The 16,521-nt window shown below is 38.6% G+C and overlaps 1 protein-coding gene across 2 annotated transcripts in view; it reads right to left on the bottom strand.

The window, feature by feature from the left end:
- Window positions 1–16,521, bottom strand: part of LOC100564612 (zonadhesin) — a 180,895-nt gene that overhangs the window by 75,399 nt on the left and 88,975 nt on the right. For both annotated transcript variants that reach the window (XM_008119521.2, XM_062960921.1), the window contains exons 38-43: window positions 16,347–16,446; window positions 13,331–13,497; window positions 10,678–10,911; window positions 4,988–5,085; window positions 2,608–2,785; window positions 179–406 (exon numbers count right to left, since the gene is read on the bottom strand). In XM_008119521.2, coding sequence (XP_008117728.2) covers window positions 179–406; window positions 2,608–2,785; window positions 4,988–5,085; window positions 10,678–10,911; window positions 13,331–13,497; window positions 16,347–16,446 — 1,005 coding nt within the window. The remainder of the gene's footprint in view (window positions 1–178; window positions 407–2,607; window positions 2,786–4,987; window positions 5,086–10,677; window positions 10,912–13,330; window positions 13,498–16,346; window positions 16,447–16,521) is intronic.

Below are 16,521 nucleotides of genomic sequence, written 5' to 3'. Positions count from 1 at the left end.
AATGCAAATGCAATATAGAATGGTAAGGGATTACTTGAGCTCTTTTTCAACAAGAGAGCATTAATCTCAGGAAGGCTACCCTAGTACCACATTCTGATTTTGCTGTTGTAATCTAGGCCTATGCATGAACATGCAACACCCCAGAATATTATAATATCATAAATGTCCCCTTCAGTACCAGAGTTGCGTCCTGGGAAGATTGGCTTGCCTGATGTTGACCCAGGTGGGCAGAACCATCCAGGGATGCATGTGCCATCTGGTTGTATCAAACCTGGCTTGGAGCAAAACCTTCCTGGTGGGCAGGGCTGGCATTCGGAAGCTGCCTTGATGTTCAGAGCCTCACTGTAGGTCCCCCGGGGGCAAGGGAACTGCGTAGCAAACTTTGTATTCCTTGGGCAATAATGTCCTAGAGTTGGAAAGAAATAGGTATTTGGAACTTAGAAACAAAACCCAATTTTGCACAAGAATTTTCAAAAAAGGGTGTTGCAGACATTAGATAGAAACATTAGATAGATAGGGGCTGGGCTGTGGCGCAGCTGGCTAGTAACCAGCTGCTATAAATCACTACTGACCAAGAGGTCATGAGTTCAAAGCCCGGGTCGGGTTAAGCCTCCGACCATTAAAAATAGCCCTGGCTTGCTGTTGACCTATGCAGCCCCGAAAGACAGTTGCATCTGTCAAGTAGGGAAAATTTAGGTACGCTTTATGCGGGAGGCTAAGTTAACTAATTTACAACACCATAAAACTGCCAGCAAAAGACGAGGAAAAGAATGAGGAAGACCAGCCACCAAGTGGATGGTGAAGCAACAGCTCCCCCTGTGGCCAGAATCGTGAAGCTGGAAAGATGTTAAAATGCCTCTGTGTCTGTCTAAACTGAATGTTGTTTGTCTGTTGGCACTGAATGTTTGCCATATATGTGTTCATTGTAATCCGCCCTGAGTCCCCTTCGGGGTGAGAAGGGCGGAATATAAATACTGTAAATAAATAAATAAATAAACAAAGTCTACATGACAGGTCCCGTTCCAGTGACCATTACTATATTTGATGCACTTTACTCTATTCCATCAGTTAGAAATAATCCCAGTGTCAACCTCATCCCAACTCTCCTATTAATGGCAGTACCCTGGTCATCTACTTACTCTCTAGTTTACAATATACACTCCATGCACTTCGGCCCAGTTCGTTTTTATGAACTTGCTCAGGCTTTTTAAATTATGTCTAATTATACTTTGATTCTATTTTTATTTTTATTATGTTTAATGTTTACAACTGTATTTTATTTTGATGTGTTTTTATCTTCTGACTATTGTAATTACCCGGTCTTGGCCCCATGTAAGCCGCCCCGAGTCCCTCCGGGGAGATGGAGGTGGGGTATAAAAATAAAGTTGTTATTGTTGTTGTTATTATTATTATTATTTTATTTTATTTTATTTTATTTTATTTTATTTTATGACACAGCAAACAAGATAGAGATGCTGGATTTCATATCACAAAATCACAAGTCGAACACTTCCCAAGTGTCTAGGACTGTGTGATGTATTTTCGGATGATGTGCGCAGATCCCAGTAGGGTGGCCTTTTGCAGTTGGCAGATTGTAATTTTGTCAATGTCTATTGTTTCCAAATGCTGACTGAGATCTTTTGGTACAGCACCCAGTGTGCCCGTCACCACCGGGACCACCTGCACTGGTTTCTGCCAGAGTCTTTGAAGTTCAATCTTGAGGTCCTGATAGGGGCTGAGTTTTTCCTGTTGTTTTTCGTCAATGTGACTGTCACCTGGGATGGCAACATGAATGATCCAAACCTTTTTCTTTTCCACAACTGTGATGTCTGATGTGTCAGTCTGGATTCGGAAGTCCCACAGTATCTTTGCGTGCTCATTTTCCAATACTTTTGCTGGTTTGTGACCCCACCAGTTCTTTACTGCTGGGAGGTGGCACTTGAGGCATATTATTATTATTATTATTATTATTATTATTATTATTATTATTATTATTATTATTATTATAGGGAAGGAGCTTTGCAAATCCTTTCCCACTAAATTCTGTCGCTTGCTTCCTCAACCATTTGTTTCCAACAATGGGGACGTGGCTGGCAACGCAGCGTTTGGGCTGACCAGCTGGCTGAGGATGCAAGCGGCAGAATTTAGTGGGGAAGGATTGGCAAAGCTCCTTCATAGCTATGGTAAGTGCCTAGATTTGAATGGCAACTACATGAGATGTGGTATTTGGGTGTGGCTTTCAACTGCATATGGTAAATTTTTTCTCCTATACTTTGTTCATTTTTAATTCAAAAACGTAACCTACTTTGTGGATAGCCCTCATATATAAACACCCGGGGTGCTCAGGACAATTTGACACCACCTTGTTGCTTTGAGATACCAACTTTGTTATATAACCTATAATGTTGCCAAGCTTTGTGTGGCAGCCCTTAAAATTCTCCAAATGATGACTGGCAACACAAGTTAGCACTCTAACTTATCAGTAAATTGAAACTATAGATATTTAGTGCTCCCACCCCAAGTCCCCTAGACCTGTGTCTTATGCTCCCTCGTATATCCTGAATGCTCCCACCTCTTTCTCCAGATTATTGTACAGTTTGAACTCACCAACTGGGCAATTTGTGTAGTTATCAGAACCAAGATCACAGTAAACACCTTCAGGGCACTCCAGACACTGAGCCATGCCCTGGAAAGGGTTGTAGCTCCCAGCAGGGCAGAGCTGTGGCCTGGCACTTCCCAGGGCACAGAAATGGCCAGGCGGGCACTGGCCTCCTTTACTTGTTATCTGCAAATGTAAATACAAGCCATCAACATAGGTGGATAGAAATACTTTAAATTCTATTTAATTATTTGGTTACAGCCACAAGAATGGTGTATGCCAAGCTGCGGAAAGATAAAGAAATCCTGGAAATTAACAGGTGATACAATAAAATATTTGAGATCATGAATATGGATAGATTATCATACTGTATATACTTGAGTATAAGTCTAGTTTTTCAGTCCTTTATTAGGGCTGAAAAAGCTCCCCCTTTGCTTATATTCGAGTGAGGGTCCTGGCTGGCTTCTATTCAGGTCGGATTATACTTGAGTATATAGGTATTCAGAGTTGGACAGTCTTATCTTATTAAAGTCTTATTAATATCTTAAATTACAGTTTTATATAAATATTCAAAAACATTTAACCTACTGATGCCTCACATAATGCAATTTTATTAATATCTATTTTTATTTTTGAATTTGGCCCCTAGCTGCTGCATTTCCCACCCTCGTCTGATACTCGAGTCAATAAGTTTTCCCAGTTTTTGTGGTAAAATTAGGTGCCTCGGCTTATATTCGGGTCAGCTTATACTCGAGTATATACGGTATTTATTAGCAAAAAATTATGGCTGACCAAAAAAAAAAAAGCAACAAACTGGGAGTTAATCAAGAACTATCTAAAGAGTGTGAATGTTAAGATTTTGATTTAAAATACACACACACACACACACACACACACACATATATATATCTCAAAGAGAGGGAGACAAAGTAATAGTGTAAGATAAAGAACCAATGAAGACACAAACTGTAAAGACATCAGGCATTAGATGGAAGTCAGTTTTTATGTGCACAACTGGGGGTAAGGACAGAGATTTGTGTCCGTTCAGGGATATATAGGTAAAGATAAAGGTTTTCCCCTGACCTTAAGTCCAGTCATGTCTGACTCTGGGGGTTGGTGCTCATCTCCATTTCTAAGCCGAAGAACCGGCGTTGTCCGTAAACACCTCCAATGTCATGTGGCTGGCATTACTGCATGGAGTGCCGTGATATATATATCACACATTGTCGTATATGTGTATATTGTTATTTGTTATTTTATGTCATATATATAAAAGGGTAATGAAATTTCGGCCTAGGACAAAACAACAAAACGACACATCCCAGAAACACTAAACCTGGCAGCATAACCCCTCATCCATGCCTCTACGTTCATACAAAAAAAAGAAAAGGAAAATAAAGTCCTAATTAGAGGGAGAGGAAGAATTGTTTTTATCCAATTACTGCCAGTTAGAAGGCTAAGCTCCGCCCACTTGGTCTCCTAGCAACTGACTCAGCCCAGGGGACGGACAGAGTTAGGCCTCACTTAGGCCTCTTCCACACTGCCTACAAAATACAAATTATCTGATTTTAACTGGATTATATGGCAGTGTAGATTCAAAGCCCTTCCACACAACTATATAACCCATTTATAATGTACTTAATGTCAGGGGAAAACCTTTACCCTTTACCTTAACTACCACCAATTCCTCAATACAGTAGAGTCTCACTTATCCAACACTCGCTTATCCAACATTCTGGATTATCCAACGCATTTTTGGAGTCAATGTTTTCAATATATCGTGATATTTTGGTGCTAAATTCATAAATACAGTAATTATTACATAGCATTACTGCGTATTGAACTACTTTTTCTGCCAAATTTGTTGTCTAACATGATGGTGCTTCATTTGTCATAACCTAATTTGATGTTTAATAGGCTTTTCCTTAATGCCTCCTTATTATGCAACATATTCGCTTATCCAACATTCTGCCGGCCCGTTTATGTTGGATAAGTGAGACTCTACTGTACTTTATTTCCCATACCACCATACTTCGCCACAGCAAAGCGTGGCCGGGCACAGCTAGTTATTATTATTATTATTTTTCTTTCTTTTCTTTTTTCTTTCTTGCTTGTTCCACTGGGGTTGCCAAGTGGTTTGTATTACATGGCTGTTTTTGTGCAGTCCTGTCTGTTTTTATATCATTATATTTGTGTATCACTATCTCAGGAAAGCACCAATAAAAATATTTTTTTAAAAGGAAATACTTTAAATAGATCTTGAGTGGCATAAAGGCAAACTTGCTGAATTTGGGACACAACCCAATGTATAGGAGTAACATCAAAGGTTAGTTCTGCTCTTTCCTTCTTGGATATCCCAACCATATTAGCAGCCTTGGCACAGCTTACTTGCATGGGTCTTGAGGAAACACTTCCTCCACTGCAATAGAACCCAGCTGCACAGAGACCAGAAGGGGATGAAAGTCCTGTTCCGTCACAATAATAGCCTGCAAAGAAAGAAGAATATAGGACAGCCCTCAAATGAATCTGTACAGGTCAAAGCCCTGGTCTCTGCTGCCTCGTTTCCCCATTGTGTAGGGCTAGATCTAATAAGATGAAACTGCAGGAAGGCATACCTTGATGGAAAAAAATCTCTTGATGTCAAGAACAGGTCAACAATAGAACTCAAGGAACTGATAGATGGGTGTTCAGATTCTTTATCACTGGAGGGTTTCAGATAGATACTGTACAATTTTCTGTTTGGGATGCTGTAGTTTAGCTTTTGAAGCTTTTTCTGCAGTCCTCAATTGATCCAGGCTCTGGAAACATTTCTTTTTGGACCCTCTAAAGCAGGGGTCCCCAAACTAAGGCCCAGGGGCCGGATGCGACCCTCTGAGGTCATTTACCAAGCCCCCGCTCTCAGTTTTAGACTTAGGCTCACCCAAAGTCTGAAATGACTTGAAGGCACACAACAATAACGATCCTACTTAACTTGACTATCTCATTGGCTAGAAGCAGGCCCACACTTCCCATTGAAATCCTGATAGGTTTATGTTGGTTAAAATTGTTTTTATTTTTAAATATTGTATTGTTCTTTCATTTACCAATATTTGTGATGTCTCATGGGCCATGTAGTCCCGTTCCTAGTACTATTGTGGCAGACGAAGAGGAAAACTTTGGTTTCCCACCGATTCAGCCAGAATCGGAGCCCCTGCATCTGCAGGATGTTTGCCCTCAAGAAGTCAGCCAAACAGGCCTTGGGCAGAATTCTCCCCGTTCTCTCGCCAGGATAATTATAATCGAGATAGAGGCGCTCGGGAGGCGAAGCGCCGAAGCGCCAGGATCGCTGCCAGACAATTAGCTGATTAAGCCTGTTTCCCTTGGGAAATCTTAAGGAGTCATGCATCTGGACACAGTTTGGGTTTCACTTCTTGTTCTCCAGGGAAAGTGTTCCTTGGCGGGAAAACAAGATCCTATATAGCTGTTTCCCGCAAGAGGATCCTTGCGGAGTCAATTCGTCAGCTTCAGGAGTGAGATCGTGTGTGGACTACGCAACTCCAGTTCCTTGTTCCTCGGACCTCGCCACGGACCTTGTTCTCGCTTCTTGCTTCTTGTTGCCTCGTATCAAGTCTTGTTTGCCAAGAATCTAGTTTGTTTCCCAGCCTTTTTGTCAAGTTCCATTGGACTAAAGGACCTTGTCATTTCCCCACACTTTGCTTGGCAAAGTGTGTGTTTTGATTATTGGATTATAACTTTGGACTCTAATATCACATATTGGACATTGCTTTTCTGGACTATATTTGACCTTTCCTGAAAGGTCTACTTCTGAACTTTATTCTTCACTTGTTTTTATTGACTTTATATATTCCTTTAATAAAGATATTAGATAGAATCTGGCCTCTGCGCATGGTTATTGGTGCTCCGTAGCCTGGGTCTTGACAATATTGTGCTATGGTAATAATATAATATATTGTGTATACATATTATATTATTAATAATATTATAATGTCATACAATATAATAATACTAATAACAACACAGTAGAGTATCACTTAACCAACACTCGCTTATCCAACGTTCTGGATTATCCAAATGCATTTTTGTAGTCAATGTTTTCAATATATCGTGATATTTTGGTGCTAAATTCGTAAATACAGTAATTACTGCATAGCATTACTGTGTATTGAACTACTTTTTCTGTAAAATTTGTTGTATAACATGATGTTTTGGTGCTTAATTTGTAAAATCTTAACCTAATTTGATGTTTAATAGGCTTTTCCTTAATCTCTCCTTATTATCCAACATATTCGCTTATCCAACGTTCTGCCAGGCCGTTTACGTTGGATAAGCGAGACTCTACTGTACAATATAATATTAATTATACATTATATATTAAATTTAATATTACTAATAATATTACTGTATAGTGGTATAGTACAATATAGTAATATATAATGCTAATATTGTGCTATGCTAATAATATAATATATTGTATGTACATACAACTTGTAAGCCGCTCTGACTCCCCTTCGGGGTGAGAGAGGGTGGGATATAAATGTAGTAAAAAAAATTGTTGTTAGGGGTTTTTTGCACTACAAATAAGACATGTGCAGTGTGCATAGGAATTTGTTCGTATTTTTTTTCAAATGATAATTCGGCCCCTCAAGAATCTGAGAGACCATGAACTGGCCCTCCACTTCAAAAGTTTGAGGACCCCTGCTCTAAAGGGTGAATACCCTCTTCTGGAAGCCTCCAAGAGAAGCAATGTATTATTTGTTCACCTGCCCTCTCTTTATTATTATTTTTTTTAAAGAACTTTCCTGGTTTTCAAAACTTGAAATTAAATTCTATTTTTAAGTGGGGCATTTTGGGGAGTCTGGGTGGCCTGCACAGAGTCCCAAGAGAAAAAAATGGCTCTGAGATCTACCTCAGCTTCCTATTTTTTCTACTTTCACATTTCCTTGCATCAATAAGAACATTAAGGATCTTGCTACAGTGATATCTGAGAAGAAGTAATGCTGGATATTATCCTATTATACGAGGGTTATCCAGAAAGTAGATTACGTTTTGGAATTAAAAATGAACAAAGTATAGGAGAAAATATTTACCATATGCAGTTGAAAGCCACACCCAAATACCACTTCTCAGCATAGTCGCCATTCAAATCTAGGCACTTATCACAGCGATGAATGAGCTTGGCAACTCCTTCCCCACAAAACTCTGCCGCTTGCATCCTCAACCAGCCGGTCTCCCCTTCCTGCAGCTGCGCATCGTCGCCAAAACACTGCATTGAGGATGCAAGCGGCAGAGTTTTGTGGGAGAGGAATTGCCAAGCTCATTCATTGCTATGATAAGTGCCTAGATGTGATGGTGCGAGTGGTACCATCTATATGTCAAACTGTAAGTTGCAAGATTTGAATTGTTGTATCATGCATGATTTTGCTTTTACCCTGTAAATGTAGTTGGGCTGATTGGTTATTTATAACTGTCAATCAATGTTGTTTGCACCAGTTATTTGCTCCCTCAACTCAATTGTTTGGCTCCACCTCTTCCTGGAGTAGGACAGTATTTCCTTTTTCATTCCACCATCAAGCTTTCTACCAGATGGACGTGAGAGAGAGACTTGGCTCTAAAAGCCATTAAGTTACCTCTCAGCACCAATTCTGAGGTTCTTACCTTTGAGACTTATGCTTCGTGTTCAGGGCCAACCTGAACGACGTTGAGGAGTCTCAAGTGCCTTCAAATCAGTTATTTGGCACCAGAGGAAGAGGACTGTGTCTTCAAACATAGGCCATTTGGACTGAGGCTGAGGATTGCTCTGGCATTCACAGCCATTGAGAAAGAGGGACCTGGAAAAGCTTCTCAGCTGCAGAGCTCCTTGGACTTAAAACAACCAAAGACTGTAATGTACATTTTCCTTTACCCCTTTGAAACTTCCAGCTTATTGCCTTAAAAGGATAACTTTTTGTGAACAATAAAACCAGTTTTGAGTTATCTAGAGTGTTTTGGTCCTTGGGAGTTCCAGTTTCCCTAAAGGAGGGCAAGAAGCAATCCCCTGGGGAAAGATGTCATGTCCATGCCTCTTTCGTTAAGAGTTATACAAAAAATCTAGCGATGGCACACTAGATTTGAATGGCGACTATGTTAAGAAGTGGTATTTGGGTGTGACTTTCAACTGCATATGGTAAATGTTTTCTCCTATACTTTGTTCATTTTTAATTCCAAAACATAATCTACTTTCTGGATAACCCTCGTATACTGAAGTAGACTACTGCTCTGCTTCTCCAGTAGCATTTCTTCAGGCTGGTAGTAGTTCAACCAAAATTATATCTAGAAAGAAATGTGAAGCTACAATCTCCACTGTTCTGGTGAAGAGCATCAGCATGAACTAAACATCTCAGGACACACTGCCATTGTGACCAACTTAAATATGATCCATCCTGGGAAATGCTTGGTACATCATTCATCTTGAATACCCACCTTCCAAAGTTTGGCACCCACCAGATATGTCTGACTACAGTTCCAACAATCTCCAGTCAATATGACCATCGGATGATAGGAACTTCAATTTCAAATATGTAAATAATGATGTATTAGAGCAGGGGTCCTCAAACTTTTAAAGCAAAGGGCCAGTCCACAATCCTTCAGACTGTTGAGGGGCCGAATTATCATTTGAAAAAAAATACGAACAAATTCCTATGCACATTGCACATGTCTTATTTGTAGTGCAAAACAACAACAACAACAATGAAAGAACAATACAATATTTAAAAATAAAAACAATCTTAACCAACATAAATCTATCAGGATTTCAATGGAAAGTGTGGGCCTGCTACTGGCCAATGAGATAGTCAAGTTAATTAGGATTGTTGTTGTTGTTGTTGTTGTTGTTGTTGTTGTTGTTGTTGTTGTGTGGATTTGGGTGAGCCTAAGTCTAACATTAATTATTTATTTACTTACTACATTTATTTACTATATTTATATCCCACCCTTCTTACCCCGAAGGGGACTCAGAGCAGCTGTATGTACATACAATCTATATATATAAAATAGTGATGGAATCATGGCACCGAGCAAAACAACAAAACGAAACACCCCCAACCTCGAAATTTCACAACACAATCCATCATCCACGCCTTGAGGTTGAAACCACAAAATATCACGTCACGAACCTCCACAGGGCCTAAAAAACCCCAAAAACCAGAGCTATTCAGTGCAATTCCAATGGGCCACAGCAACACGTGGCAGGGCACAGCTAGTATATTATATTATTAGCATAGCACAATATTAGCATTATACATTACTATATTGAACTATACCACTATACTGTAATACTATATGTAATATATAACATATAATTAATATTATTATATGGTATTATTATTAGTATTATATTGTATAACATTATAATATTTTTATCAATATTATATGTATAAACAATATATTATATTATTAAAATTAGGGGCCGGGCTGTGGCGCAGCTGGCTAGTAACCAGCTGCCATAAATCACTACTGACCGAGAGGTCATGAGTTCGAAGCCCGGGTCGGGTTAAGCCTCCGACCATAAAAAAAAAAAAATAGCCCCGGCTTGCTGTTGACCTAGCAGCCCCGAAAGACAGTTGCATCTGTCAAGTAGGGAAAATTTAAGGTACGCTTTATGTGGGAGGCTAATTTAACTAATCTACAACACCATAAAACTGCTCACGAGGAAAAGAAGAGGAAGAACAGCCACCAATGGATGGTGAAGCAACAGCTCCCCCTGTGGCCGGAACCGTGAAGCTGGAAAGATGTTAAAAATGCCTCTGTGTCTGTCTAAAACTGAATGTTGTTTGTCTGTTGGCATTGAATGTTTGCCATATATGTGTTCATTGTAATCCGCCCTGAGTCCCCTTCGGGGTGAGAAGGGCGGAATATAAATACTGTAAATAAATAAATAAATAAATAAAACTGATATAAAATCTATATTATAAAACTGAGGGCGGGGGCCAGGTAAATGACCTTGGAGGGCCGCATCCGGCCCCTGGGCCTTAGTTTGGGGACCCCTGTATTAGAGGATGCTGCTGTATCACCCATATGAAGATCTAAGTGGTTCATCGTACCTGGAGGACAAAGGAGGCAATCTTCAATCTTGGTGTTTCCAGTAGAGTTGCTGTAGAAGCCATGGGGACAAGGTTGGGGCAAGGCAGACCCTTTGGGGCAGTAATGCCCTCTGGGGCATACATTTCCAGCCGGATCATCAGAAGGTATTGGGGTGGATGCTCCTGTAGTACAATAGTATCCCGCTGAGCAAGGTCCTGTGATGGCAGGTTGGCCTGGCAGGGCACAGTAATGGCCTGGAAGATGTATTGTTGAAATAGTTTTCGTCAACGTTATTTTAATATTTTTTTTAAAAAACATACAAAACAGGAAAGAATAAACCTTTCATGAAGAAGCATTTTCAAAATAAATGCAGTGCAACCCCATATCCATTGGAGAATGTTTCCCAGACTTTGTGTGGATATGTGAACATGTGGGTAATAGTGAGACCTATTGTTTTCAATGGGACAAATAATGGAGGCTCTGAGAAGAGGGTGTAGCTTGTATGGAAGGCCTTAAGTGAGTAATGTAATACAATAATAATAATAATAATAATAATAATAATAATAATAATAATAATTTGGAAACAATAGACATTGACAAAATTACGATCTGCCAACTGCAAAAGGCCACCCTGCTGGGATCTGCATGCATCATCCGAAAATACATCACACAGTCCTAGACACTTGGGAAGTGTTCGACTTGTGATTTTGTGATATGAAATCCAGCATATCTATCTTGTTTGCTGTGTCATAATATCATAATAATAATAATAATAATAATAATAATAATAATAATAATAATAATAATAATAAATCACACAGTCCTGGACACTTGGGAAGTGTTCGACTTGTGATTTTGTGATATGAAATCCAGCATATCTATCTTGTTTGCTGTGTCATAAAATAATAATAATAATAATAATAATAATAATAATAATTATTATTATTATTATTATTATTATTATTTTCGGATGATGCTCGCAGATCCGAAAAATCATCCAAAAATACATCACACAGTCCTAGACACTTGGGAAGTGTTCAACTTTTGATTTTGTGATATGAAATCCAGCATATTTATCTTGTTTGCTGTGTCATAATAAAATAATAATAATAACAATAATAATACTACACTGTTATAATTGTATATTATATTACATGTAATATTACTAATCATATTGCAATATACAGTGTTCCCCCACTACTTCGCGGTATACTTTTCGTGGATTCGCTGTTTTGCGGTTTTTCAATAAACTCTAAGAGACTGTTATAAATCATAAAAAATTACAATTTACAGCCTAAGGAAGGGAGGAAGAAGACAACAAAGGGAGAGAAAAGGAGCCCAAGTGGCAACAGGAGGAGAAGGAGGAGATTTTTCAACACACAATTGGTTAATAAAGACTTAAAATAGTGTATAACTACTAAAATAATGTATAAATATTAAAATAAATATAGTGTCCCTACTTCGCGGATTTTCAGTTATTGCGGGTGGTCCTGGATTAAAGCCTTGTGACTTGAAGGTTGGGTTGCTGACCTGAAGTCTGCCAAGTTCAAATCCCACCCGGGGAGAGTGCGGATGAGCTCCCTCTATCAGCTCCAGCTCCATGCGGGGACATGAGAGAAGCCTCCCACAAGGATGGTAAAAACATCCAAAAAAATCCGGGCGTCCCCTGGGCAACGTCCTTGCAGACGGCCAATTCTCTCACTCCAGAAGCAACTCAAGTTGCTCCTGACACACAAAAAAAATCCTTCTTCCACCTTTTGTGACTTCTTTAATTATATTCAGGATACTGGGAAAGAGTCTTATTTAAAGAATAACAGTAACTTAGGGTTGTTGTATGTCTTTCGGGCTGTGTGGCCATGTTCCAGAAGTATTCTCTCCTGACGTTTCGCCCACATCTATGGCAGGCATCATCAGAGGTTGTGAGGTATGGAATAAACTAGGTAAGGAAAGGAAAGAATTTACAGTAGAGTCTCGCTTATCCAACATAAACGGGCCGGCAGAACGTTGGATAAGCGAATATGTTGGATAATAAAGAGAGATTAAGGAAAAGCCTATTAAACATCAAATTAGGTTATGATTTTACAAATTAAGCACCAAAACATGTTATACAACAATTTTTAAGGAAAAAGTAGTACAATACACAGTAATGCTATGTAGTAATTACTGTATTTATGAATTTAGCACCAAAATATCATGATGTATTGAAAACATTGAATACAAAAATGCGTTGCACAATCCAGAATGTTGGATAAGCGAGTGTTGGATAAGTGAGACTCCACTGTATATCTGTGGAGAGTCCAGGGTGTGGCAAGAGTCCTTTGTCACTGGGAAGCCAGCATTAATGTTTCAGTTAATCACCCTAATTAGCATTGGAAAGGTTTTGTCTCTTGCCTGGGGCATCCTTTGTTCAGTCATTAGCTGTCCTCTGCCCTCAGAGTAACAGTAACTTAGTTTTTTTATACAGTAGAGTCTCGCTTCTCCAACCCTCACTTATCCAACATTCTGTATTATCCAACGCAGTCTGCCTTTTAGTAGTAAATGTTGCGATATTTTGGTCCGAAATTCATAAATTACTACATGGACCAACTCTGAAAAAGACAATAATGATTTCTTGAATGAATTGTGACCATTATGACAAAATAAAACTCTGACCAACTGATCTGCAACACCTACCAGGCTCACACGGGAGGCAGAAGGATACATTGCTGCTTCCTGGGTTTGCATTGTAAGTCCCTCGAGGGCATGGAAATTGCATCTCTGACACGGTGCCAGGAGGGCAATAGTGTCCTATTGGACATTTGCTCCCAACCAAGGTGGATGAATTCTTCAGACAGAAGTACCTGCATCCCAGGAAAGAAAATTTATTTTATTTATTTATTTACAGTATTTATATTCCGCCCTTCTCACCCCGAAGGGGACTCAGGGCGGATTACAATGAACACATATATGGCAAACATTCAATGCCAACAGACAAACAACATACATTAGACAGACTCAGAGGCATTTTTAACATTTTTCCAGCTTCACGATTCTGGCCACAGGGGGAGCTGTTGCTTCACCGTCCAGTAGTGGCTGTACTTCCTCATTCCTTTCCTCGTGTTTTGCTGGCAGTTTTATGGTGTTGTAAATTAGCCTCCCCGCATAAAGCGTCCCTAAATTTCCCTAATTGACAGGTGCAACTGTCTTTCGGGGCTGCATAGGTCAACAGCAAGCCGGGGCTATTAATGGTCGGAGGCTTAACCCGACCCGGGCTTCGAACTCATGACCTCTCGGTCAGTAGTGATTTATAGCAGCTGGTTACTAGCCAGCTGCGCCACAGCCCGGCCCCAAAAAGAGAAACTGTTCATCTTCACTGTTGAATTAATGCAGCTTGACACTTCTTTAACTGCCATGGCTCAATAAGATAGAATTATGGAACATTGCAGTTTTACAAGGCCTTTAGCCTTCCTTGCCGAAGAGTGCTGGTGGCTCACCAAACTACGAACCCCAAAGACTTCAGTGTTGGTCCCTATTAAAATTGGTGTATGGAGAAGTGGAGATGGCAGCAAAAAAATCCATGAATAAATCTTATCTGCAAAGGTTAAACCTGTAAAAGTGTAGGGATGACTGTACTTCTGTATTGCACCACAACATTAATTCTTCTCAGAGGTCCGTAAAAACATTGAAAACCATAAAACAGAAAGCAATAAAGATCAATAGACAGCACCGCTTCATTGCATGAGGGTCACTTTCTGCATAATACGAGCATTTTAATGTTTTGGTAATAATTACAAGCAGTGAATTTAATTTTATCTTTAATTTCCTTTTTGATGTGTCTTAAATACATGTTATAAGAAGCCTGAGGGCAGAGGCTATCTTGTGATATATCTTACAAGCATTTTTGGACTAAACACAAGGCTATCAATGCAATAAATAAATAAGCAGAGCCAAGACAAGTCAAAGCAGAATAAGTTAATGGCATGAATAAAAACAGCAACAGGAAAATTAACACAGCATATCTCAAGGCATTGGAAAAAAATCCTTAGATCAAAGAGCCTGGTAGAAGAAAAAAACATCTCAGCATAAAACCTACAGAGCATGAATTTTCCAAGCAGGCATTCATTTGACAAAAAATAAAATAAAATAAAATCAGCACCTCAGATAGCTCCTCTAAAGCTCATATATGTGTGTATGTACACCGTATATACTCGAGTATAAGCCGACCCGAATATAAGCTGAGGCACCTAATTTTACCACAAAGAAACTGGGAAAACATTGACTCCAGTATAAGATGAGGGTGGTAAATTTCAGAAATAAAAATAGATACCAATAAAATTACATTAATTAAGGCATCAGTAGTTTAAATGTTTTTGAATCTTTACATCAAACTGTAATGTAAGATATGACTGTTCAACTCTGATTAAATCATTATTTTCATCTTCTTCAATGTAAATGTGCTTATGTATCCTTTTAATAATAGAGTGAAATAATAAATGTAATAATAATAATAATAAATGCAGTAAAATAATAAATGTAATAATAATAGAGTAAAATAAAAAATGTATTAATAATAATAAAAATAGAGTAAAATAAATGTAAAAGTAACAATAATAGAGAAAAATAATAAATGTAATAATAATAATTAATAGAGTAAAATAATGTAACAATACCAATAATAATAGAGAAAAATAATAAATATACCATATATATACTTGAGTATAAGCCGACCTGAATATCAGCTGAGTATCAGCCTCACCCAAGTATAAGCCGAGGAGGGTTTTTTTTCAGTCCTAAAAAAGGGCTGAAAAACTAGGTTTATACATGAGGATATACAGTATGTATGTGTGTGTGTGTGCGCCTGTGTATGTGTATATATATATATATGTGTGTGTGTGTGTGTGTGTGTGTGATTTTATTAAGTCTTTTATGAATATCATGGTAAGATAAAGAAAGAAATATAAGGATTAGGTATTATTATTATTATTATTATTATTATTATTATTATCATTGACACAATAACATAGTATGACACAGCAAACAAGATAGACGTGCTGGACTTTGCATCACAAGTCGAACACTTCCCAAGCTTTTAGGAATGTGTGATGTATTTTCAGATGATGCGTGCAGATTCCAGTAAGGGATTATTATTATTATTATTATTATTATTATTATTATTATTATTATTATTATTCCACTCTTTATCTCTCCCAAAGGAGACTCAAAGCAGTTTAACATAAAAGCATTCGCATACAATTTAAAATATACAAATATGCAAAACACCCTGTGAAGTTATTGTTTTGAGCAAAACCTGGAGTATACAGCCAAAGGCTCGATTCTATAATGCACATTTGATTCAGCAGAGATGATATAAAGTAAATATCTCTTGAGATGGATGCAATTTAATAGGTACTATATAGCCATTTATGAAGGTTCTAAATAGCATGGTCAGCCATCACTAAAACTTGGATGGGAGGCTGCCAATGAATACTAGGTACTAAAGACTACATTTCGGAGAAAGGAAGTGACAACATCACCTCTGAATATTCCTTGCTTAAGAAAACTCTATGGGATCTATGGTATTGCCATATGTCAACAGGGAACTTGGACACACAGCCATTCTGTATCAGTTCCATGGTTGTAGTCAGTTTTTGTTTTTTCTCTCACTTTATTTTCTAAAACTATGTTTGAGTGTCCAGTATCTTTTACTTACCCGGCAGGGCAAGTGAGGCATCTGGCTTGCCTTGGTAGAGGATTATATGACCCAGGGGGACAAGGCAATGGAACAGCTGTGCCTTGCAGACAAAAATAACCTGTAAGGAAAGCAAAAGGTTGCAGTCAGCACAGCAGAGACCTAAGAAACTGTCAGAATATTTGCAGCGCAGCAG

This window comes from Anolis carolinensis, unplaced genomic scaffold (assembly GCF_035594765.1).
Source record: "Anolis carolinensis isolate JA03-04 unplaced genomic scaffold, rAnoCar3.1.pri scaffold_8, whole genome shotgun sequence".
NCBI lineage: Eukaryota > Metazoa > Chordata > Lepidosauria > Squamata > Dactyloidae > Anolis > Anolis carolinensis.
The sequence above is the reverse complement of the archived record's forward strand: the minus strand, read 5'-3'. Positions and strand labels throughout refer to the sequence as shown.